Source organism: Chiroxiphia lanceolata, chromosome 11, assembly GCF_009829145.1.
Source record: "Chiroxiphia lanceolata isolate bChiLan1 chromosome 11, bChiLan1.pri, whole genome shotgun sequence".
Lineage (NCBI taxonomy): Eukaryota > Metazoa > Chordata > Aves > Passeriformes > Pipridae > Chiroxiphia > Chiroxiphia lanceolata.
Window position 1 is genome coordinate 9,702,375 of NC_045647.1, and position 26,336 is coordinate 9,728,710.

The 26,336-nt window shown below is 48.9% G+C and overlaps 1 protein-coding gene across 3 annotated transcripts in view; it reads right to left on the minus strand.

The window, feature by feature from the left end:
• The window catches only part of MTMR14 (myotubularin related protein 14), a 33,083-nt gene that overhangs the window by 657 nt on the left and 6,090 nt on the right, over nt 1-26,336 (minus strand). For 2 of the 3 annotated variants that reach the window (XM_032698889.1, XM_032698888.1), the window contains exons 3-18: nt 26,032-26,140; nt 24,930-25,005; nt 24,138-24,198; nt 23,477-23,599; nt 22,872-22,945; nt 20,075-20,145; nt 19,391-19,465; nt 17,032-17,098; nt 15,858-15,943; nt 15,542-15,618; nt 15,263-15,299; nt 13,720-13,790; nt 13,036-13,085; nt 12,691-12,829; nt 9,822-9,998; nt 2,934-3,089 (exon numbers count right to left, since the gene is read on the minus strand). In XM_032698889.1, coding sequence (XP_032554780.1) covers nt 2,934-3,089; nt 9,822-9,998; nt 12,691-12,829; nt 13,036-13,085; nt 13,720-13,790; nt 15,263-15,299; nt 15,542-15,618; nt 15,858-15,943; nt 17,032-17,098; nt 19,391-19,465; nt 20,075-20,145; nt 22,872-22,945; nt 23,477-23,599; nt 24,138-24,198; nt 24,930-25,005; nt 26,032-26,140 — 1,449 coding nt within the window. The remainder of the gene's footprint in view (nt 1-2,933; nt 3,090-9,821; nt 9,999-12,690; nt 12,830-13,035; nt 13,086-13,719; nt 13,791-15,262; nt 15,300-15,541; nt 15,619-15,857; nt 15,944-17,031; nt 17,099-19,390; nt 19,466-20,074; nt 20,146-22,871; nt 22,946-23,476; nt 23,600-24,137; nt 24,199-24,929; nt 25,006-26,031; nt 26,141-26,336) is intronic. The other variant, XM_032698890.1, reaches the window with a different exon arrangement.

Sequence of the window (26,336 nt, forward strand, 5' to 3'; positions counted from 1 at the left end):
GCTCACAAGGCCGCAGTTCATACACAAAGTGGTGCTTTGGCCAAGTGGGTGGTGACGTCAACCCCTGTGCCAGCTCCCTCCCCTCCTCGCACAGCGTTCCCAGATGGAGCCTGTCCACATGTGCCATGTCTGGACAGTTGCTTCCAACCTACTTGCAACCATCCCTCACTGCCACTAGCCTCAGTCTCTCATGCTTGTTCCAGCACAGACAGCTTTGGGGAAGGGGGGCTGAGAGGGAGCAGACAAGGTGACAAAAGCCGCAAGGAATGCTCCAGCCGCAAGAAGAGAAGACCTGAGCGGCGCTTTACTTCTGCTCCCTCGCACGGCTGCTCTTGGCAAGCAGGAGCAGAGTAGGGCATGGCTTCCCACGGGACCTGCTCTCCTCTCCAGCTGATCCACACACCTGGTTAGGGGTAGGGGGAAGACAGCAGAGGGAAGGCGAAATTTCAGCTGAGGGAGCAGAGGAAAGCAAGGCTGGGGCTCAGAGGCAGCTGTGTCAAGTGCTCTGGACTAAAACAGTCTTTGCTGTGGTGCCTCTGCGCCAGTGGTTCCCAGAGAGATTAAGACATTCCTCAAAGGTCACTCCAAGGGCACAGCGCGAACCTTCCCCATAAAAAATTCTCTTTAATCTCTCTAGCGCCTGGGCTGGCTATAAATTGGCACAGCTCATCTGAATGGAAGTGTTAACCACCCACAGCCAACAGCTTCGGTCCGGAAACAGCAGCAAGAGGATATGGTGGGAGGCCTATAAACAGCAAGCGATGCTGAGGCAGCCAACCAGGCCGCTGTTTACTGTGTCTGATAATAAAGAGAAGCCAGAGGGCAAAAAAAAGGCAACAACATATCTAAACACATTAAAAAGATGCTTTTTGGCAACCTAATTAGGACGTGGAACTTGAAAACCTGCTAGCATTAAAAATAAGCTCCACGAAGGCAGGACTTACTTGCACCCGAGTGCAGTGATCTTAGATGTCACGTGCAGAGGTAAGTGAGGGTGTGCAGCAGTTAGGTCCCGTGGCTTGTGGCTCTCACACTTCTTTACAGGGCATATTTTGTGTTTGGATTTTTGGGTTTCTTTCATGGAGTAGGATGCTCCAAGGCACAGGGTCAAGCAGCCGGCCACTGCTCCACACCAAGCCCTGCAGACCCAGCTGCACCACTTCACCCCGAGCAGTTCCCTGCGGAGGCAGGTCGCGCTTCCTTGCCAAATCCACGGCACTCTGCCCCGCTACACTTCCTACAGCCTGCCCGCTCGCCTGCAGCTTGGGGTGCAGCATGAGAGGAGGCTGTCAAAGCCCCAGCTCAAAGTAAGCCCTGACAAGCCCCACACAAGCACAAGAAGTAGGCTGTGAAAAGCGTACCTTCATCAAGCTGCTGCCAGTGGAGATGCAAAGTGGGAACTTAAATGGAATTTTTAAAAAAATCAACTGTGCCAGGCTGAGAAAAAATGGGATAAAACCACAATGGGGTCCTGAGCAAACAGGGCTGATGCAGAGCAGAAGGAGGGTGGAGGCCTCAGGTTAAGCTCAACACAACATCCCTGGGAACTCTTCATCCCTTCCACATGGTGGCTGGTTCCAGCACCCGCAGCTGAGTGGTCCCCAGACCCCAAGCACCCCACAGCTTTAGTGAACAGCTGAAGGGGCAGAGCACCCATAGGAGAAGCACCACCACTGTTCCCCTTCCTTTGAACCCACTTCCCCAAGCAGCCACCCTCCAAAGTACATGAGCTTAAGGCCTCTCAACTTTGATTCACATTTCTCTACTGAATTCCCCATTCTGACGTTGGATCCAACCCCAAGGGCACCAACAACTTGCTGGTGTTCAGCAGCCAAGCACAGCCAGGTTTGGGGCACAGTAGTCAGTATTCAGATGCCCATCCTTCAGTCCCTTCTGCTCCCTTGCCCATCTCCAAACAAATGGAGGAGCAGCTCAGCATGTCCTCAGGAAAGGAGGAGTGCAAATGCCAGCCAGGCCATGTCCGACATCTCTTGTGAGTTTTTGATCTGTCAATTCATAGGTCTTGTAGCTTCACCATAACTTGAGGGCACCGTAACTGCTCTGCTCTGTTCTGTTCAGCAGCACAGAACACAGCCACACGAGTCAGTGAGCCAGGGTAGCCAGCCTGTCTCACAGGAGATGTTGGGTTTCATGTCGCTTGCCCTCTGCCTCCAAAGCACGTACACAGATCTCGGTCAGGGACTGAGTGTCTGGCAGCACAGCTCTCGCGCTGCTTGCTAGCAGCAGCCCCTGATCTGCCATTTCAGCTTCTTGATGGAGAGTCTGCAGCCTGAAGGCACAAGCCAAGGTTCTCCTCTAACAGCAATTAAAGCACATCTCCAGCCTTTCAAGCATCCAGAGGTGGCTTTCTATTTGGGGAGGAACATTTGCCTCCCAGCCATTTTACATGGCAGGATGTGGCAGGATGCAGGGTCCCTGTGGCTCTGCACTGGCCAGATGCAGCACCTGCAAATGATGCTGTGCAAGGCCAGACAAAATCAGGGTTACAGAAGGAAAGCCCTTCTCTTACAGCAGCAAGGATCTGACCCTAGTGGGGAGATGTAGGTGAGCAAAATCCAAAAAAGCAAGAAAATCTGGGTTACCAGTCCTGTCCTGACAAACATGCATCCTCGAATGCACTCTATTATGCCCAAATTCAGCATCTTCGGGAAAGAGAGAAAAGCCTCTTCTTCCTACAGAAGGCAAAGTGCTCCCCCATCATTAGGCAGAGAAAGTACCAGCTTCTTTCCGTGTTCAGCATAAGTAAAGAGTGCTCAGGGACTGAGTTTGCGGATGGAAAACATCAAGGCAGGGAAGATGGAACAGTTTGTTATAGGCTCCCAGGCTTCTCTGAAAGTGCCAGGGTGATAAAGTTCCAGTGCTCGCAGCCAGCCAAGAGACCCAAGGAGAGGTCCTGCATTTGAGACACTTACAGGCAAGTGCTAGGGAACTCATCCGGGAAGCTGCAAGGGAGAGAGGCGTCTGCGCTCAGGATTGCCTGCTCCCGAATACTGCCACACCCTGTCACCATCTGCCAGCTGCCAAAGTCTGTGGAAACGGAAGATCCGGGCAGAGAATGGTCCGCCGATCTGGGGCAGAGAGAGAGGGAGATGGCACGATCAGTCAGGTCATCAGCCACATGCCTTTCACGGGTGCTGGTGCCAGGGACCTGCCGGGCGGACGGCCAGCAGCGCCTGTGCCAGCAGCGTTGACACTCGGGGACCAGGGTGCAACATGCAGCTCTGGCTGGGCCCCAGGCCAAGCTTTTCCTTTGAAAGCGAGGGCAGAGCCAAGCTGGCTGGGGCCGACAAAGCAGCAGGAACACAACAGGAGCTGGACAGGAGAGAGCCAGCAAGAAGCAGATGGCCATGCAGAACCGAGAAATCCATTAGTGAGATGCAACAGCACGTCTTGCCCTGAATCCCTCACAGATGTGGATGTTGCGCTGTTCAAGGGGCATTTCCCTGTTGCTTGTTGTAGCTGTTAGCACATCCCAGGGCAGAACAGTGAATGAAGGTTGTGACTTGGTTAGTGCTGAGAAAGACTCAGAGATCCTTGTACCGGCAGCAGTTAGAAAGCAGATCTCTCTTGAGGCATTCCCACCAAATCTGAACAGAGCAACGCTCAAGACACCCCCAGTGCACCTCCCTCCAGCACCTGAACTTTTCATTCTTACGTTAGAAGAAAGGACTGCGCCAGAAACCCGGTGACAAAACATCTTTAAGACAGGATAAATAGCCAAGGGAGAATAATTGTTTGATGCATGCAACCTCCCACCAGGAAAGAGGGAAGCATGAAACACGGTAAGTAAATCTGAGGCGTCCCTCCAAAATCTCGGAGAAGAGGGCACAATCACTTGAGACAAACCCAGAGCTCTTGGATTCCAAGGGAGCAAGCAATTACTGTGCCTTGCTGCACAGCAGAGTGTACATAGCTGGGAGCACAGCCTGTGGCAGAGCTGCTCAATTACACACTACCAAGATCTTCTGGATAATTTATCTGAGTTCTGCTGGGCAGAGAGCAGTGCACCAGCTCCAGCTCTGCTGGGCCAGGTACTTGCACGCTGTCTTCACAGCTAAGAATAGCAGTGGCGCACTGCAGCTGCTCCCCAAGGGACCAGGAGAACAGCCAGGAAGACAGGATCTCCCACAGCAAGAAAGACCTGAGCAAGAGTGGAAGGCAATGGTGGGAAGAGATGCACAGCAGGAAACCTATTTGCAACCTCGATCTAATTCCAGGCCTGCCATTTAACTAGTCTGATCAATACAGCCAAGTTTGAGTAGTCTGAAACACGGTCCTAACTTGGCTGTGCAAGCAGAGAAGGGGAGTCACACAGCTCCCTGCACGTCAGCTTCCCATCACAGCTGCAGTCTGGGGGTAACACCCCTGTCTGGCAGCTCAGACTCCGGAAGGGCATCACAGCAGAAATCAGGAAGGGCAGAGCTTCACCTGTTCTTGTTCTTTGGCTGCTCAGTGAACCAAGGAGTGAGGGTCAGAGTACTGGGAGAACCCCTTCTTGCAAAAAGGTGTCTTTCCTGGGGCACATAATGCCAAAGTAGAACAAGGGCACTTCACTGAAAGCAAAAGTGCAGCACATACCCTTAGAAAGACCTTGTAGGAATCAGACAGGGATAACCTTCCCTGGAAAGCAAGGAATTTGTAAGGGAGGGGGAGCAGCTCTTCATTGACATCTACACCTCTCCCTGCCTTTGGAATATAAAGTGGAGGAAGTCAGTGTGAAGGAGAGCAGGCAGAGCATTTGGGCCAAGAGCACAGTGCCATGCTGAGAACAGTGCAGGAAGCCAGGCAGAAGCATAGAGGAATACTGCCTTAGTGCAGAGGGAAGAGGAGGATGTCACCTCCCTGACAGTACAGCACAGCCAGACAGCGAAAAATGGGAATGTCACACGCAGTGACAAGAAACTGAGCTAAAGCAGTGAAGTCTATAGGCAATGGGCTCAGGCTGAAAGCAGGCAGGGACAGGATTCTGCTAGAAAAGTAATGAGTGCTGAACAGAGGACGGGTTTGTAGCCAGGCAGAAACAAAGGTTCTGGAGGGAGTGAGTCTGAATGGCAGAGGAGGGCCTGGGCTACAGCAGGAGCTCCAGATGAAGGTGAAAAGAACTGAGCAGAGCTCTGCAGCTCTTGCAAAGGGAGAGTAGTATCCAGAGCCTGCCCAGGAGACTGTGTCCACATGGGAACTCATGATCCAGGGCAGTAGGGACAGTTAAAGTGTCCCTCTGCCCAATATCAACAACCACACCAGTCAGGTAACTCTGTGTTAAAGAAGGTGAACAGAAAATTGTTTCCTGGTTTGGGTGTGTGGTCTCAGCTTACAGCTGCTGGTCACCTTCCATGGTTGTCAGCTAAGATTAGACTGATCTTACATCACATCTTGGAGGTGGATCAAGTCATTCCTTGAATCCTGTCTTGAACAGGCTGATAAAAGCATCACATACCTCCCACAAGACTGACCTCAGTGACTCTCTGGCCCTCCAGCCCTTGCTGGGGTCCCCAACCCTGTCAAGCAGCCGTGTAAGCTTAGTAAGGTTACATCTAACCCAACAACACTGGGGTCTAGGAGTTCAAGGCAGCCAATTCCTTGTCTTGCTTCCAGGCAGCAGAATAAACACTTGTCAATTAAATGAAAAAACTGATTGACTCTGCAATGAGTCCAGGTCACCTCTCTCCCGGCACAGACATCTGAGCCTAGCCAGCAGAGCTAACATATCGTGGCAGACTTTCCCCTTTATTCCCAAAGTCTTCTCCAAGGAGGCTCCTGAGGAAGTGTCACAATCAACAAGCATCTTGAACAGCCTTGAGAGACAGCAGAGGCCAAGGCTGAGAAGGCAGGGCATGGGAAATCTTGTGTTTGCACTGCAAGGGCAGCAGGGCTTCTTAAAAGCTGAGCTTGGCCTGAGACCAAGACCAGATTTCTGGGGTGACTGCATCCCAGTCAATGCTAGAGGTGAAAGTCTTCCTGTTATTTCTGCCCTGAAGGCTCCTTGGAAAGTCTCGCTGCAGAGGCCCTTGGAGCAAACTGGAGCTGCTGGGACACCAGGACCAGACCCAAGGTCTGTAAGAACAACATGTTTGCAACATTTGACAGCCATGGCAGAGGCTGGCTAGATGTGAGGGCAGCAGGGAGGGTCTGGGGAAGCAGCAGGACAATGACAGCAAGGCTGACATGGATGTCAGGAGGAGATGAGATACAGCAAGTCTTCAAGTCACTGTCTCTGCCACAGACATCTAATGGCAGACAGAAAAAGAATCAAAGTGAGCTTCACACACCCACCTCTTCAGGTCCATGAGTGGGAAGAAACTCCCTCAAAAGTGCAAGATTAACAAAATTAAATTAGCAAAACAGAGATGAGCTGCAAGCTGTTCCTTCACACAAGGAAGGACCTCTCGCAGGCCATAAACTGGCAGCTCCTAGCCTGCAATGGTTCCTTTTAATTAGGTCAGTGCTTCCCATGCAACATGCTGCACAAGGCAGAGCATTTCAGAGCACGTGGACACTCGCCTGCCAGAGGAGAGCCAACACCGGAGACAGAGCAACATTCAGGGATCCTTCTCTTTCTTAATACGTCACTGAGATGGGTGCCAAGTGCCAACAGCTAGGCTCCCATCCTGCCCCGTGCTGCCCCCGCTCACCTGACACACCTAGGACTATTTGGGAAGCAGCTCATTTGCCAGCATATGTTGTGTGCCTCAAACCGAAGCGTTAAGTAGGTTCTGTACGCGCGGGCAGACTGTGGCAACCTGGAGTAAAGGGCAGCCCTTCCCACCTTTGCGTGGGAAATGCTGGCAAGGAGTGTGGCTCTCTGCCAAGTACTGAGAGCCCTGGCTGAATCCCAGGCAGTTATCTACAGGCTGATAGCGCCCAAGCAGCCCGTCCTCTGTGAGCACAACCATTTCTGATTGCAGAACGTCATGTGCCAGCCGGCAAGCCCTTGTTGTGGCATAGTCGTGCAATAATTACCGAAAACATTCCTGTAAACAATTCCTCTCCTGCTGTGGTTACTATCCCAAGCTGTCACATCACAGATAAACCTTCTGAGCAAGGTGGCTGTAAGGAACAAGACACACAGTGCTCACGCAGTCTTCTCACTACTAACAAAACACCCGAAGTCAAGGGGCAGCAGCTTCTCTCTCTGGCTCTGTTCTCACTGGACTTCCAGACCCACAGCTGAGCCATCTGCAGCCCTTAAGTAAAATAAGGGAGTTCTCTGTGGCTGTTGGTCAAAGCAGATCCTCTGCAATTTAACTCCTGCAAATCTTGACTCTCCAGATCACAGGACTTTGGGTTTTGTTTAATTGACTTAGCAAAAGCACACTCAACCAAAGATTATCCAGCTGCTAATCCACATTAGTGCCATGTACACACACGCTAAATCCCTGACACAGATACAGATTTTTTCTGCAGTGTCATGGGACACTTAGACTGTGTCAAATGCAAACAGAAGACATGGTTTGCAAGCTGTTACCCCCTCGCATGCAAGGGGTTTGATTCAAGGCAAGCTGTCTGCCATACTCAGAGCTCTCTCTCTGTAGAACTAGCAGCACCTTGTCCTACTCTGCAAATAGTCTGCATAGTATCTTCCTGCACGTTTGTCCTCAGCAGATGTGATCTTACTATCGCGTTGGAAAAAACCAGAAAGATTGCCAGGAATTTGCCTTTGTATTGCTTTGCCTAACAAGAATCATCCTGGGATTTAAAGGTACCCAGGACCTCTGGATCAGAGAAGAATCCACAAGATGGGCTGGTGAGGTGACAGCAGCAGCAGCCTGTTAACTGTGAGGCCATCCTGGTCAGGAGTGGGGCTTGGCTCCCACTGCCTGACTGGGCATTTGTCACCCCTTCTTTTAAGACAGCCCAGTTCCCCTCCCAGGCCCTGCTTACCTCTCCTGCCTTCCTGTTCCCTCCAGAGCTCCCCTGCTTGCCAGTACCTGAACTGGGCTGTTGACTCGAACTACCTGAAGGATGCCTGCTGGCATTTTACAAGCAACCATTCTAACCACTGCAGCAGCAGTTGAGAAAAGTGGTTTGTTGCTATGGCCACACAAACAGAGGATCAGGAAGTCAAATACAGTAGTTTCTTCATCTCAAGAGCCTTGTGTGTTAAGTGCGAGCAGCACTGCAGGGATAAAGGTATTTTTGGCAACCTGATCAATCTCTGTGCTCCTGCTTTTCCATCTTAGTCCCACCATTTTTCAGGAGGTGAAGGGACAGAATTTACCTCTTCTTTCCATCACAGATACACTCCTTCTCCACCCAAAATGGGACTCACTCTTTTCTTGGAGGGGTGGAGAATGGTGACTGAAGGTATTGTGATATCCAGTACCTGCATGGAGCTCACCAGACTAATTCAGACTAACATAGTCCAAGCAGGGAGATCAAGCCAAGTGGAGTAAGAGAGTCTCTGGCTCTGGAGAAAACATAACCATGCTCATGCCCCAAAAAGTGCAACCTGTGTCAGTGTCTCACAAGGCAACCCTAACCCCTCTCATGGTGCTCTTCTGCCTCCTCCGTTTCTCCTCTTTGCTCTTTCAGAGCAGAATTTGGCTGAAGCATCATAAACTGCTTCTTCCAGAGCACTGCTGCAAGCTTGCCACCAGCCCTGAACAGCCTGTCAGGCCTTGGGAATGGCATGAGACCACACACAGGAACTGCGACACTACCATCATGAACAAAGCAGCTCCCAAGATGAGCTGTTTTATCTCCAATATTTTATTCCATTCCTGGGAGATTCACTTCATCTTACAGAGAATGTAGAGGTGGACCCCAGCAACAACTCAAACCCCTCCTTATTCATGTCTTTCCCCAGGGAGAACAGTTAGCATTATTTATGAAAACTGCCAGACACTGGTTTTCCTCTGAAATCAAGAAATTAGTTAAGAAAGTCTCATAAATTTTCAATCCTTGTTTGTCATTTTATTTTCCATATGACGAGAAAGCCCTAAAATTTGGCTGGTGGCTGTTTCGGAATCACTAGAAAAAGACTCATCAGAAAACCTGCAGAGACTACACAGGCATTCGATGCTGTTAACAGCAACCTCTTATCTAAGAGCCTCTTTATTCCCTGTTGGCCTAAACACATGGTGTTTGCTCCACAGGCTCTGCTCTTTCTTCCCTAGCCTAGCTCACTGCTCGACTCTGCCCTATCGCAGCATCAGTCTCTGGAAGGGTGCCAGAATATCCTTTGTTACGGCATGAGATTAGGCTCAGGTCCAGGGTCCCCATTCCCCAGCTGCCCAGCAGGAACACACAGCCTTCCATGCGGAATCCTTTGCACCAGCACGGCACTCGCAGCTTGCTCCCAGCAGACTCCTACCTCTGCTTGCCACCAGCACCCAGAGTTTTTTTCAACCTGCAGCGTCAGGAGGGTTAGCAGGTGGAAAGAGGGACAGGTTAGATGCAGAGTGAGGTCTGCTTGGTTTGAAAAGCTTCCTTCCCCAAACACCACAGCCATTTCAAACCCCAGTGAGTGCTTTAGAGAAAGTGCTGTGAGCTCCAAGCATGCAGGATGCAGAGATGCCAGAGCTCATGGAGTTGAGGCATGCGCTGAGGACAGGCAGAACAGACAGCTGGCTGTTACCGGCACAGCTCCTCACTCCTCCAGGGGCTGAGGCAGGAGTGTCTGTACTTAATGGCCAGCAAACCAGACAAGGTCAGGATAGAGAGGAAGAGGCCTCCTGAGGCTTGTTTGTAGATACAAACACATGTGCTCCTGTGTTCCCAGAGCCTCACAAATGCAGCCCTGCACTCCCTTTATGAGACACTCATTTTGTTGAGAAATGCTCTGTTCTGTCCCATCTCACCTGGATCGGGGCACTTCTAGTGGGCTGCTTCCAATCCTCAGGAAGTTATCAGAATGGGTTGATGAGGAGGAGCTGGAGGACTTGACTTCAACCACCCCTGTGGAAGGCAACCTGTCTTCAGACTGCTGTGCCCTGCTCCAGAGCACAGCCTGCGGTGACGATGCACAGCTTTTCCTCCTGTGGGATGGAGGACATGGGTGAGAAAACTGGCTTTTCTATGTACTCCAGCTAGGAAGCCTTTCTACCACAGGCTGGATTTTACCCCAGCAGCTACTGGTTCTCGTTCCCACTGGACCCGCCCTCCTCCCTCCCAAGGAACCATGAGTCACCCCGCTCAGTGAGGGGGGTACACTGAGCTCAACCCATCTTAGCCCATTCTTTTATAGATCACCATCCACGTGACCTGGAAATCAGAGATGGGAGAATGCATCAGCCCACACACACACAGCGATTTCTTTGTTTAGTCTAGCGGTAAAAATGCCTCAAGCAAGGGGCCTCCCAGCGGGGAAAGACCATTTCAATCTGCTCCAGCTCTACAGAGCGTATCAGCCCAGGTGGGCGTTCGTGCGCACCGAGGGTGACAGGGACACACCAACAGGGTTGTTTTGCCTTTTAGCAATTCCCTTCAGGCATCACTGACCACACTTCTGGCCACGTGCGCAGAGCTGACAGTCGCTCCATGTGTAGGTGCATTTCAGTCCTCTCCTTGCCTGTGCTGACAGCCCAGAACTGCTCTGGCTGCTTTCCTAGCCAGCACATTCAGACTTGGTCATGATTCACTGTTCACTGCTGCACTGAGCCTTAGCTCACAGAACAATCCAGCTACATGTCAAACAGGCACACGTTTGTGACTAATTCACATCAGCGCTACTCTGTGTTCAGAAGATTTTCTTTCTTACATCAGTTGTTTGTTTTCTTTCTGGAAGAGTCCCAAGAATATTTCTCCTTTCAAGAACACACTGAATTGGACAAAGACCTTCTTATGTACACAAGTAAAAAAGAAAAGTCTAAAGCAAACGAACTCAAGGAGAAAAGATGTTATTCTTTCTGAAAAAATGGAAGGGCATCTCACAGCTTCGACTGAGATCTTGAGCACTGTCAGCAAGTGCAGCTAAAGACAGGCTCATTGTACAGTGGAAAGTGCAATATCTTCCCTTCATTTCTTGAAGGGTGTCCACCCTCAAACATCACACCACAGCCTCTCTCAGGCTTTATTCATCTCATGTTATCATAGCTGCCAACATCTCCAAGCACAGCCTGATGAAACAGGTTTGTACAGCTAAAAATCAAATGTCTCTCCCTGCACAGAGACCTCAAGGGCACCTGTTTTCAGGACAACTCAACAGCACATCCCCTCCTCTCCCTACTCATGCTCTGCACAGCTCAGCTCTTCCAGCCCCACATATTCTCCAGGCTACACAGCCACAACAGCCTGCAGCAAGACATCCGTGACCAGTCCCCCCACTGAGCACTCACGGCAAGGCTCACAACCTTCCCCCTTCCCAAGCTCCTGCCCCACAGCACAGCCTAAATTCCCCATGGAGCAGCAGATACAACACAGCCTGACATCTCCCACAGAAACGAATGCAGACCAGAGTGAGAAAACACATCACAAAATCAAACCCTGATCCACATGAATGCAACAGATCTCTTCCAGCATGCTCTGGTCACTTCATATATTGTGAAAATCATGCTTAAGTCCTGTGCAGCAGAGTCGAGTCTGTATGACCTGAGCACTCAGAGCAACATAAATGCTTCCATTTCGCTACACTGCAGCACTACAAGTGGAAAGTTGTCCTCTACTTGCTGCAGTCACTTTGCTGTGGAGAGGTAGGCCCTGTGTGTTAGAGGATGCTGTGCTCATTTGGCAAACAGTTTGGGACTCCCCATCTCCATTTTGTGATTCTGCAGGAAGATTCTTCCTCTCTTCAGCACTTTAAATTACAGAATCATAATGTGCTTTAGAAAGGCTTCTGCCACTAGCATGGCTGCAGGCTCAGTCCCAGAAGACTTCAACTGCCTCCAGCACAACCCAGATTTAATTTAAAATAATTGCAATATAAAATAGAGTCTTCACATGTGCTAAGGGAGAGGAGAGAAAAATTAAACTGAGAGGGGCAACCCTACAGCAAGGTTCTGAAATCCCCAAACAGCACCAGAAACTCCAGAAGAAAGTAAAACACCTGTCCCAGAGCAGCAGAGTTGCCAGACACCTTCCTCAACTCCAGACAGCCACCAGCATCCCTAGGCAAGTTCTAGGTGACCCTGTGTCAACAGGGAGCACTGAGAATTTCATATTCTCCCACAGAAGTACCTCTAAGCAGTGCTGTGGGCAGGAACCTGCTTTCAGCCCACATACCTCATGCTGTTAGAGGGGCTAAAGCTTAGAGCAGATTCTTGGCCACCCAGCCTACCTACTACTGACTGCAGACACTCCCCATTTGTAAACCGATTAAGCTTCCTTTTAGGGCAGCTAAACTGTCTCTACTTTTCCCTGGGGAGGCTGCTGCCAAATGTAATTTTTCTGGTAGTCTGGAACCATCTTTCAAAAGTAATGAAGTCCTTTCTGGATGAAGTTTTAACAGTGAAATTGGTGAAAATGAAACAAAGCTGCTTTACTCTCATCAATGGACAAACAGAGAACCATCCCTGCCTGATAGCCTTTAATATAGTCTCCAGTTTTTCCTGCAGAAGCTCTGTAGTACAAGATGCAGCAAGCCTCTGGCAGCCAAAATTCCTCCCTCCACTCTAAGAAACCCATGCTACAGAGAGCAGACCTGGAGGGCAAGACATTTCAGAAATATCTTTTGTACTGTGTCCAGAGCCTGCTCCTTTTGCTCGGCAGCCCACTGAGTGGTTATATGCTCACCACGCTGCTTGAGCCTGTGTTCCTGCTGGCATCAGCTCCACTGCTTCATAGGTGAAGCTCCCAGATGCTCCAGGGGAACTTTCCATCCCTAGGGAGAAGTCACTGCTCAGGCTTGTGGTGCTGCCTCGGTCTTTCTGCTCTAGAAAAAAAGAAAACAGAGCCACCTGAAGACCAGCTTGGTCTCACTCACTTTCTCTCCCTTTAGGCAATAACATGTGCCCTTGGGGCTGTGTTCTCATGGGGCCCCAAGGGAAGCACACCCATTTGGGGTGTTGGGAACCCCAGCCCCCAAGCAACGAACCATTGCCACCCCCAGGGGCACTGATGCTTGGCAGCAGCACTCACTGAGCATGCAGATCTCTTCCAGGGTGAAGCCAGGTGGCAAACTCTTCCTTCTGGGGAAGGAAAGACAAAGTTACCTCAGGTACACTTCAGGACTGCATGAAGGCTGGTCAAAGCCAGGTCTCTGTCACACAGAGCTGATCAGAGCAGTGGGGAATGAGCTGTGCAGGGGCAGAGGGGAGGGGATGGGCCAGTGTGTAGTATTTGACTCCCAACAGTCTCAACTCACACACCCTACGCTTTGAGAAGGTGGCAACAGGCAACCCTGCACATAACATGTGCTTATTCAGAGCTTCCAGGGTGGGCTTTGTTTCTTTGTGCCCCTTGTGAAATAAGAAGGGGTTTATGCTGAGCAGTCAGTCAAAACCCAGCCACCCCTCTCCCCCCAGCAGTGCCTGATGGAGCTCACTGCACAGCCTGCTCGAGCCAGAGCACACATCTCTGGGCTCATCTGTGCTAAAGCAGCCACGGACAGTCATTAAGCAGAGAGCACATTTCAGCATGGACAGTTTTTCAGAGCACAACGTGGCACCTCACAAGCCTCGGCCCCATTTTGCAGCCTTCAGAGTGCAGAATAAATTAAAGAAAACTGGGCCAGGACACCAGGGCTTCTATCTCCCCAAAGAAACAGCACTAACAAGCTCCCTGGCTCCGTAGCCCATGCAGCAGCAAGCACAGGCTCCTTACCTCTGTGACTTCAGAGCAGAGAACTCCTCAGAGGTGATGTGCTTCAGAAAATTGAAGCAGAAAAAGAAAATCTGAGCAAAGGGAGAGAGAAGAGCGGTTCAGAAACGAACCCGAGGCTCCATGCAGCCTCTTATCTTGGTGGGGAGGCGCTGGCAGGAAGGAGATAGCAAAAAATCTGCAGCTACCAGCCTCCAATGTGCCAAGGGCTGCCCCCATCCCATCCTGGGCCTTCTCTTCCATGTTAAGCTGACTCTCTGCTCCCTGCCATGGGGAGGCCCAGAAAGGAAGGTGTACAAGTCATCTCCTTATCAATGCCTTGCACACATGCCACAAGCACATGGGAGGTACTTATGCCATCACTGCAGAATGGAAAAGAGATGGCCTCCAGCAACTGCTTATACACCCAGGTAAGCAGCAAACCCAGCAGGACTTGCAGGGTTGGAGCTGCATGCTGCTGCTTGGCACCACAGCTGTATCACATCCGGAGGCACGAGGTATCTGCAGTGTCTGTGGCCTCAAGCTGGTGCCCTGCCATGCTCCAGTCTGCTCTGCATCACTCACCCTGCTGGGCCCCTGCCACCCCTGCACTGAGCCGTGCAGAGCTGTGCCCTTCTCCTGGGAGAAATGGGGAGCAGGGAGTGCTACAGGCAGCCAGACACCCCCTCTCCTGCTGCAGCTATCAACTCCACCCGTGGCCAAGCAGGCACCAGAGCAGAGCTGCCAGTCTTAAGCCAGCAGAACCCCAGGAAAGGAATGAATGGGAGGAATGATACTAATATAGGGATTCTGTGCCTCTGAAAGATGGAAAATAGGCCAGGGTCTTGGCTCTGCTGTTTGAAGGCAGGGGATTCCCTAGTGAGGTGAGAGTTTGAGGAGCAGGGGATTAGCAGCAGGGTTAGACACTCCCCAACTCTTGATTTCTATCCAAAAATGATATTGCACTATATTGCAACTACAGTCAGAGCAATTTTTTTTGCTGTTAGACAGTAAAAGATTTGAAGAGATAGTTCAACTAATCTCAACTGCCTCTCAGACCCATCTGTGTACCCACAGACATACCCCACCAGATACCTACACTGCAATCAGCACACGCTGCTCCATGAGCCCATGATGACATCCAAGCCACATGCAGCTGGCAGCACCCAGGCAGGAGGTCTGGCATTCAGGACAAGCACACAAGACTATCCAGTTTTATTTCCAAGCTCCCAGGAGTCACACACCTTAAGCATCCTTCTCATTGCTGAGCTGAACAGCAAGTCCTAGCACCCTTTCAACTGGGGCCTGAACAGTAATGGCACAGCAGGGAAACTGGCAGGACTGACACCCCCAACAAAAGTGTAGCCTGAGAGAAAAGTAGCCCCATACCTTATGCATCAGAAAGTGAGGGGGCAAGGCTCCTACCTCGTATTTTCAGCACCTGAACAATCTTTTTAGAGCCCAATCACAGATATTACTAGAGGCAGGGAGTGAATGCTGCTACCATAAACAAGTTTCCTGAGAACACAAAGCAGTGCTCAGTCACTGCCCCAGACCTGACACTCACCTCTTCTCCTTTACTGAGTCGATCAACTAACATGTGCCTGGAAAGAGAGCAAGGGAAGCTCAGTCACACACCAGAATCAGCAGAAGAGTACAACTTGTCAAGGATGGCCAGATGTCTGAGACCTCAGGTAAAAAAAGGGCATCAGCCCTTCTTGTCCCAGCTCATTGGGAGCTGCCCAAATATCCACCTTTGGTTGCGAACAAACACCAAAGAGGACCCCCGAAGGCCTCTCCCCTGCTGTGCAGGGATGCACATGTGAGTAAAACTGATCGTGCCTACCCAAAGAGAAACCAGTCATAGGCCACTGTCAGGTAGAGAATCTCAGATGGTTCTAGGGACGTGTGGATCAACCCATCCTGCAAAGCAAACAAGAACAGCCTTCAGGCAGCAGCCCTGGGGACTGGGCCTTGGGAATTCAGGATCTGATGAAAACCGTCACCGTGATCCAAGACGCCCAGCTTCCTCCACCTGCCTGTGAAAGCATGTCTGAAGGAACATTAGGAACATTAACTGCTCCACCACTGCTTCCTGGTGACGGTCACTCATCCTCCAAGCAATCACCCCCAGAAACAAAGGAGGTCAGCCAGGTACTCACAGCCCATAAGGAGAGGCGCAGTAAGGAGATGAAGAGAGGAGTTCGATCCCAGCCAGATATACAGTGCACCAGGAGCCCGCTGTCATCTGTTCCACACAGGGGGAGGAAAGAAAAAGACAAAAAAGGATGTTGCAACGAGAGCAATGACTTTTTTATGGCAAATCTGTAGAGACAAGTTCCCCTCTGTCCCCACAGCCCAGGCTCAAGAGTAGAGCTCAGCCACCAAGCCAGAACATTCTGTCTTGAATACGGCAGCCAACAAATTGCTCAGAGTGTCCTGGGTTATCAGCAGCACCAGCTGATGTGCTGTCCTGGTCCTGACAGCTGCTCAAGACACGAAGTCATTAATGTAATTCAGGTCGGTTTCTATCTATGACAAACTTTCCCTAGTACAAAAAGACCAGAAAAGTAAGACCAATGCTACAAGCACACCTTCTCCTCAAGTAATAAACTCGACTAAATTACCAATGAACATCACTTTACTACCCAGAACATAGATCTATCCAGTTGCAGCCCACTATCACAATCTACCACCACATCAGCAAGAAATCTGCCCCAATTGAACATTTTTTCAGTTTCACAAGACACAACTCCTATGCCCTCCAGAAAATCCACAGCGTGTCCCAACACAACTACTGCAGGAGAGCCTGTAGTTGGCCATGCTGGCAGACCCAGCCATGGCTCCATCTATCCAACAGTGCTAAGTAGAAAGTCACTGGAGGGAATGGGATGCCACATGGGGCAACAGACACCTTTCAAAAAGTTAGGGTGGCCACGATGAAAGAGAGTGGAAGGGGCACTTAAACAGGCAACAAATGAGACCCTGTGCTGGGGGGACAAAACACAGGTGTCTAGCAAAACAAGAGCAAGAGTCGACAAGCAGAGGAAACAAATGTTTCTTCTCTTAGAGTTTAAAGTAGTAAAACATCAGCTTAAGTTTTCAGATATCCCTTCATGCCTGGGATGAGAGAGTTTTCAAGGAATCAGCAAGTCCCTCTCTAAGAGGGGAGCTGGACGTGAGATGGTAGGACCATCAGCCTGTCTTGATGGGAGAGAAGTGAAGCTCTCTATAAAATGACTCTTCTGTATTTGGGGCTGATCCACAGTGCCACTAATACTTCCAGGGACAGTGATTGCCCCAGCTACACTGCTGGGAGCAAGGAGCTTGCCTTACCATCACTATTGATGATGGAGATCAGCAGCTTCAGGTAGTTCTGTGTCTGTTGTACGAGGTCCCAGCTCTGCAGAAAGAGAAATGTTGAGGGCAAGGGTCTGCCCACAGCAAAAGGCTGCTCTGCAGTTCAGAGCTGCTCTATCCAGAACAGCAGCGAAGCAGAAATAACCACATGGCCATTCCTCAGAGTGACAGACCTTCCCCCCCCATCCTCTGCAAAAGGCACTCAGGGACAAGATACCAACTAGGCAAATAAAACAATGAAAGGCCGTCTCTACTGTCTGCCCGGCTGGCACGGGACCTGCTTGCCTGCAGCCCCAGAGCTCCAAGCAGACCATGCTCAGAGAGGCAGCAAACACCTGTGGAGCACTGACCCAGTTCTGCAGCCCATGCACACGAGCACTTCACCAAGTGGCTCAGCCACGTTACAGCTGTGTATGGGATGCAAGCAGCACGATGGGGTGTGCAGGCCAAGGTCTGCAGCCTGTTCCCATAACCCAAGCACTTTGCTCAAAACCCTTCGGCCCTTGAAAATGTCCCCAGCTGGCTGCTGGCTGACCCTCTCCCACTACTCCAGACAGGCACCGGATTTCTGCAGTAATTCCCAAGTAGCAGCAGCACCACAGAAGGGCTCTGAACTCAGAGACCTCCAGCACTACAGGACACACAGGTGAAAAACATCAGAACAAGCCCAAGCTTGTCACTGGACCACTGTGTCATGAGAAGATGCAGGAATTTCAGTGGTTTGATCAGTCAGAACTAGCTTAAGGAAAATAGGATAGCACTGGCAAGGAAAGGGTAAGGAAAGGGATGCATTTCATGGTAAAAATGTTAGTGGTACAAGTGACATCTTACCACCAGCAATGGAACACTTGCTGTGTGCTTGCATGTGTGCACATGTGCATGTAACCACACTGAAGAGCAGTGTCAGACAAAGAACATACTGCTCTGCCATGAAATCTGCACAGCCACAAAAGAGTAGGGAAATGGGGAATACATTCAGCCTGGGGCAGAAAAACACAGAAGCCTTTTATCTGCCCAATTCAATCCTATCTTGTGCTCATGTCAGAAGGAATCATTTAATTATCCAGTCTGATCTCTCTATACCACAAACTAGAAAGTTTTGTTCAGTTGCCCCAAGTACAGCCTGAAGCTTGCACTTGGCAACATCTTTGCCCAGAGAAGCACCTCAGCTAGGGGTGACAGCTCATTCGTCCTTTGGCAGCATGTTCCAACAGATCATCTTCAAAAATAACATGCAAGACTGCTTTTCCTTATCTGAAGGTCTGATTTCAGATTGCAGATATTACTTCTTGTGCAGCTCTTCTTCCCCAGACTGAAGAGTGCTTTAGAATCAGTATTTTCTCCCTGCAAATGTACTTACACATTAATCAAGTCAACCCTCCATCACCTTAGTGATTAGCTAAACAGACTGAGAACTTCAGCTTTGAGTGAAGCACTTTCTCCAGTCCTCAAATAATTTCTGTGTCTATTTATGACATCCTCTTCAATTTTTAATATCCTTTTTAAAATACTGGCTGCTCAGTATTCTAGTGAACAATTTCTAGCCATACACAAGCTGTGGTTCTATTAGTTCTGCTTCAATACTGCCAGGCATTTTTCTGTGATTCTACTTATGCTGGCACTTAAACAGTGTTTACATCACTGACAGCAAACACTGGCCCTGCAAGGGGAGCTCTGCTGGTTCTGTGGTGTTTCCAGCCACAGAGCACAGCAATGTGACACTTTCCAGCACAGTCAGTCATCACAAAACCTGGTAGGTCCACTGATGTGTGAAATGGAGTGCACTAATCAGTAGTATAAGGTGATACTCCCTGGTGTGAACAAAGGTAAACCTCAAAGCCCGGGCAAACATAAGAGTTCAATTACCATTTGCCATGCTGTCACAGTAATCAGGAGTGGAGACCTGCCACAGTCAGTTAAGACTTTCTACTTGTCTCCCATAGGACAGGCACCTTGCACACCTGTGAGGAAGGTGTCCAGTCACTCAGCTCTGCTCACATACAGGAAGGCTGACCTCTCTCAAGACTCTCCACAGACAAGGAAGCATGCCCAGTGTAGAGCTGAGATTGAGAACAAGTGCCTGTCATGTTCCTTACCTTTGTTAGCAACCTATCTCCCTAATGGATTGCAAAGTTTCGAAAGCTACAGAAAGAGATTTGACTTTACAGAGCTTTTGGGTAGAGGAGTTCCACTGCCATTCTGAACAGCCTCGCCCCCACTGGGATGGTATGAAGTGAGACAGATTACAGCAATAGGAGCAAGCCAGACTTCAGATCTTTACTGATCCTTCCTGAATACAGCTCTGACCTCCCACAGAGGCATCCGCTTTGCTCACCTGGTACTCGCTCCAATCAATATTCAGAGACTGGGTCAGAGAGACTGGGATACTTAATGGAGCATCTACATAGTCCTGCAAAAAACCCAAACACAGCTGGTTAGAGAAAAGTCATGACTTGAAGGGACTGAGTTCCAGAAAAAAACAAGACAACAAATGCCAAATGGTTGGCATTAGAAGAAAACACCTCAGCGAAGCATCTTCGGATGCAAAAACTTGAAGAGGTAAGAATTAACTCATAAGACTCTTGGAAGGACTAATGGACAAGAGGAGCTTTTATGAGCTCCCAATGGTGAAAGTCAGGCGTATTAGTTTCTGAATTTCTGTAGGGCTGCTCCACTCAACCATCTTCTTCAGTAGGAGACAGAATATGAAGAAGGAACTGAGAACAGAAGCTATCAATAAGATATCAAAATTCAAAACCAGGAGCAACCCATACCTTCCACCAGAGGTCAAGCACCATAGACTTCAGGATAATGATTCATTTATTTTGCATATGAATTTTACAATTAACAATCTAGCATATCTTCATTTAGATAATTTCACTATCTGTTTTGTTTGTTCTAGTGGTTTCCTCCTTATGATCAGAAATAGGTACGTGACATATACAATTGCTCAAAAACTGTGAGGAAAGACTTAAGCCCAGTAAAGCCCACAGCTCTCCATTTTGTAACATCCATGTACCTGTTTCCAGTTAAATATGAGACCTTCAGCTGTATAATCCCGGTCTTTGTAGTCCTTAAAAAATTCACAGCCTGCAAGAAAAAGAGATAATGAACAACTGTTCAGATAACTGGTATCTAACAAGTGAAGTGCCCTGTGGGACTGGAAGTGCTGGCAGCCCCGGGCTCCAGAACACCAAACCAATCAAAACCGCTGCCTGTGGGAAGAGAAGAGCAGTAATCATCAGTACAGTGTGCAGCACTCCCTCCAGCAACAACAGCCCAGGGCACTCAGCAGCGAAGACACTTACACAGCAAAGGCCAAACTCCAAACACAGCAAACGTGGAGTCTGAGGGACTGATTTTGTTCTTTCCCAAACAAGTAGTTTCACCAAGGCAGCTATGCTTTGCAGGGCCACGGACTTTTGCACCAATCTAAGGCATCAGCTTGACATGCTGAGTGAGAAGGAACCAGCAAAAGAAGGTGTTGGCAGAGCCCTGGGGAAAGCCAACTTTCACAGGGCACTGCTGCAGGCAACAAGAAAGGGCTCTGTCAGAGGTGGCTGTGATTTCTCTCGCATTCGAGTCTCCTCTTTCAAACACACGATTTGCCCCATCTGAAGGAAGAAGGTACATAACCACTTCCAAGCCCTCCCCCAAGCCCTTCCCTCCTGAAGTGTGTCCTTTGGCTCTGCTCCTCTCAAACAACCATTTGAAGTCTCTGCTGCAAACTGCAGTCACTTAGTCACAGCTGAGCAGCACCATTAGCACTGCGGCTGCCCGCAGGCTACACAGAACACCTCTCCCAGCACGCTGTGTGTGCCCCAGCAGTGCTACAGCACCAAGACACCCCTGTGCCAGGCACAGAACACAGACAGAGATTCCCACCCTCAAGTCTCAAGTAACTCCAATGGCAAGAAAACCCCCTCTTTGTGCAAGGACAGGACTAATCCTCAGAAACGCAGTCAGGATACAATCTGTCAGTTCAGACTTAACTCCAATTAAACAATGGCTTAAAGTAAAAAATGGGGGATTATGGCAGTAAGTGTTGGCATCTATAAACACCAAAAGCTTCTACAGATGTGCCATTTTAACCCAAGTCTTTCACTCCAGACAGTTCTTACTCTTTGCTCAGTGAAAAACTGTCTGGATGGCCAAGCCCAAAGAGTGGTGGTGAATGGAGTTAAATGCAGTTGGTGGTTGGTCACCAGTGGTGTTCCCCAGGGCTCAGCACTGGGGCCAGTCCTGTTCAATATCCTTATCTATGATCTCGATGAGAGGATCGAATGCACCCCCAGCAAGGAGTGGAGTCACCATCCCTGGAGGTATTCAAAAGCTGTGTAGATGTGGCACTCAGGGACATGGTTTAGTGGTGGTCTGGGCAGTGCTGTGTTAACAATTGGATTCAATGATCTTAAAGGTCTTTTGCAACCAATACGATTCTACGACTCTCTATCTGGACACTGCCTCACCCACCTAAGACAACAGGATCTCAGAATATCTTCAGAAACAAATTACAAAACAGAAATTCTTCCAGTGCAACCCTGGAAACATAAGCAAGAATGAATTTGGCCAGTCACTAGAGGGGTTGCTGATCCTTAGATGTGTATGACAACATTCCCCCATGGACCAGCACTACTGAAATCAGGCAACATCTGCAGGGGGGATTTCCAGTTTTATAAGGTTTACTTCTAGTGTGGCAGTGAAGAGCTGCTACAAAAAAGCAGCTGTCTCAGATGGCAGAAGAGGAAGGACCATCTGAATATTGCTTACCATATGCAGATCCTCATACAGTAACAACTCTGCAGCTTAACTCTATAGTCACTTCTTCCTCATTCTTTACAGCCCTACAAAAGACCAGTGTACACTGTCTCTCTCATGTTCCAAGTCTGGTGAGGTGTGCAGCAGCAACATATATCTGTGCTATTTACTACAGAAACCAGGAATACTCTTATTTCTGTGTACCTTGGCAACCTGCACATCAATTTCTCACTAATTTCTGTATAAAAGGAAATACACTTCTAAAAAAAAATGTTTAAGGGCAACAACAAGCAATCAAGAAAAAGTCTGGGATCTGGATCATTCACAACAGTTTTGCTGGGTTTTGTTTTTTATTCCCTTCCCTTTCTTTATGCACAGGGGAAAAAGAAGAGTCTGCAGACAGACCTCAAGCACAGCAGCCTCGCATCCTATCCTATTGCTCAGCCTGAGATCAGCAGGCAGGCAGCAATATTCAGTTCATCTGTAAGAGTGCAAGTGACCCAGCAGTGGTTGCTAGGCACAGGGACAGATATAGCCAGGGAGACAGGCTGGATTGGGCTGGATCTGTCGTACGCTGCAGGTTCAGGTGAACTGTTCTGCCTAGCACTGAGGATTTCTTACAGTGGAGCTCTGGAACACTAGACTAGAAATTACCCTTAAGAATTGGGTTTTTACATAACACAGAACAAGATATGTATTTTGCATCAAGTAGTATTTTGTTGTTGCAGGGATGTCAAAGGCCACCTTAACCGGCTCCACCTCTGGGACTTTTTCTCCGTGCCTGAATTAATAAGAACTGCTGAAAAATTATTTTGTCACCTCAAAGAGTGCCTAATGCTGACTCACACTGCCAGAACATCCAGAATCATTGCTCTGTTCTCAGTTTAAAAGAGCTTCTCTCCAGAGGGAGCATAGGAAACATTCAGCAAGCCAAAGTCATTTCACCACACACACACACACACACACACACACACACACACACACAGAGTTATTTCCCAGTCCTCAGAAACGGATTGTCACCTGTCCCTTGGGATTCCCTCTGGACATCATTCCTGTACCTGGGTATGGGATGGAGAGAAGCGTGAAATCAGCGTAACGTTGAGCTTTGTCCACCTTCTCAGAAGACGTCACACTGCACAGGACAAGAGGAGAACAGCAGATATTTGCAGAGTATTTTTCACACAGACACCAGCACCCAAAAAGCTACCTGTCACATCTCCCTGCACGATGACTGGACTAAGTAGTGAGCAGGGGCAAAACTTACTCAACACATCCAAATAAATAGGTATAGCCCACAATCACTAAAGCTTTTCTCTGAGAGAAGCAGGAGAAACATCTACCTCTGTTCCTACACACAAGCAGAGGGCTCCTTCGCTCTCCCCCTTATGAAGGGCTGACTGTCTCATCACTGTAAGTGCTACACAAAAAAACCCATTCAGACTGCAGAAGACAGAGGAAGGCAGCTATCTTGCCCATTGATACGGCTTTCTCTGGCCTAAAAGCTTGGAGTTCTCTTTAAGCCATCAACTAACCAATCCTGCTGTAGGACTCTTTCAGGGAGTGCTTCCAGGATGCTGAGTGTATGCCTGACAGCAATTAACATCTAAGGGCTATACTACCTGCAAACCAAACCCTGCACAAAAACAAATGAACCCAGACTCACTTCAAGCCAAACTTCACCTTCTTGTTTTCCACCATCAGGTCACAGATGTATCGGACAGACAGGTATCGAAGCAACTTGATGTCGTGCCCTCTGACCTTGTCAAACAGCTGGGAATCTGCATTTCTGCAAGACAGAGTGAGGCAAAGCAAGGTGAGCATGGAAGACCGACCACGTTGAGTCTGATTCTTTGCACAATACTGCCACAGTTCTTCCCAGAACCACTTCTAGCCACAAGCTGCATAGCACGAACCTTGTCTCCACAGGTCTGAGTCAGACTCTGCAACAAACTGACACTGTGAACTTTGTGCTTATGGTCCCTTCTCCCATCTCACTCTGTTCTTCAGAAAGCACATAAGATACAGAACAATTTATCCAGCCTGGAAATGTACTTTTCGATAAAGTAAACATGTCTGTGCAGTTCAAACACCTTTTTAAATAGCTCTACATATTCCTGTCTCCAGCTCTTCCCTCTGGCAATAGATTAGCAGGCTTCAGTTACACTGGGTTCAGCCAGCCGTTAGAATTCAAGACTCTTTCAAAAGATGGTGATGGTCTCAAGCCCGTGCCCAAAGCCCAGACCAGAAGAGAGCAGAATTGAGTGGCTGAGCCAGTCAGCTTATGTCCAAACTCCTTTTTCCCCATCCCACTGATGCATACAAACCTAAGTGCAGGATCTTCCTCAGAAATGTCTTCTGCATCTGCCCAAGCATCATCAGAACCTCCTGCAAGCAAGGCAACAAGAACTGAAGCTTGTGTAAACCAACTCAATCCCCAATCTGACAAGATATGTACACACATGAAAAGGTTGTGGTTTGGTGCTCTCTCTTCACATCCAAGTGCTCCCAACAGTTCCCCATATTTCCTCTTCCTGAAAAGCCTGTTTTCTAATGTAGCCCACTCTTCCCTTGTCATTGCAAAGCAGCCAGGCAGGTCAAATCCATTAATGACAGCCAGAGAACACCCCAAAAATGTTACAGTGCTTTGTGAAGCCAAGCTTCAGCTTCCACACTACAGACACACACTACTCCCCTAAAGAGTCTTCCCTGGAGTTCAGTATCTCTCACCATTAGTAGGATTTGAATCCCAATGATTAGTCAAGCAACAGCAAATTTTAATCCCCTTTCTTCCTTTACTCCCATCCCCAATGTTTGGGAATCAGTGCCCTGAATCCTTCGGGATGCCTTACTTGCCTACATGCTTCCTGTAACTCACTCTTCAGCCTCAAGTTCTTTGGTCACTGTTTGTTATGAGTTGTGGTGCTCTGTCCTGTAGCACCGTGCTTGGAAATAGGGCACGAGGTTTCAGTCTTTGCTCTGTTATGCAGAGCCTTATACAAGCAGGTCCATGCTAGAGCTCTTCATCAACTCTTGGGAAGAGCTTGCTTTGTGTAGGTCACTGTGCCAGCACTGACCAGTCTCACCAGGCAGACACTGACAAATGGCCCCTCACTCACCTGAGAAGATATAGTTGTAGCCAGTGCGCCCATAGAGCTCTCCCCAGCCGGCCAGAGTTGCTGATCTGCAAATATGCTGGAGGAAGATTTTGTTATTAACCACACAGGCTCCAGGAGTCTTTCCCTTATCAGGTCTCTGGCCTATCTGCTGACAGGTTACACAGAAAGGTTGGCACTTACAGCTATCGCCTCTCTGCAGTCTCCCCTCCACCCTGGTCCAGATAGAGTTCTCTGAACACATCAAACTCCCAAGTGCCTTTATCTGTAGCTAGTTTTTAAATCACATTTTCATCTCCAGATCTCCAAATCACTAATACAATCCGTTCCTGTCAAGTTAGCGACACCCATGCTCTCTTAATACCCTGCTTGAGCCTTATTTCCACAGTCCTCTGGATGATATTACGGAACTCTGGGCAGTTCACTCCTGCAGAAAAAGGTCAGCAGATGCAGCCCACAGTGGCATCAGTCAAGTTAGATTAAAATTGTTACAGGTATGATTTCACTACTCATACAGTGTTTCTAAATTGAACTAGGAAAACTGAATTAAGTTACTTAAATTCTAAATGAGACTATTCCTACGGGCTTCCACACAGTTTAAGTAATTCACATAAAAATGAATCTAATTTCACTTTCTTACAGATCCCCTTGCAGGGAAGCCCACACATTCATAAGACCATTTTTGCAATCTTGCTTCTCCAGGGAACAGACAAGGGAAGCTTCTTTCTAGAGAGAAAAGTTACTCAAAGGAAGCTCACTGCTGGGAAGTGTAAGGGGCTGAAAGGGAAATAATTATCTTTCCCCTCCCAAACATCAAATATCTTTAGTCCTTCAGAAGGGACACATATATGGAGAAAAAAATCTTAGCTCTTTGGTGCAAGGCTCATGACTTGGTGGGGAAAAATAGCCCAAAGTCTCCACAGATGACTTATGCAGCCTAGACAGCAAATGCTACCTACTACTACAGGCTGCCTGCTTGTACCTAAGTACAGATTTTTACACCCTTTGGAAAGGTGGCAACTGACTGAAGACGTGGCCACACAGTTCTTACACTGGGAACAAAGGTCATTTTTTACATAAAGACAGGTAACCCACAAAGCTTTACCTTTCCCTTGTACAGAATGACAGGGCAAACAAAGCGTCCTCTACACCTCGCCATCTTACTCCGGTTGATGAGGTCCTGCAGTTTGCCAACCTGCACAGTGCTCTCAAACCTAGTGGGCAGAGATTCGGGTCAGTACACAGAGCATCTCCTCACACACCCTTCAGCAAAGCTGCCACAGACACCCTGGGCTGCAGTCCCCATCCCCTTCCCCTAGAAGCCAGCTCTGAAGTCAGCAAGCAAGAGGACACCTCTTTGAGAACTGCTTCTGCTGCGGTACAACACGTAGAGACACTTTTCTGTCACCT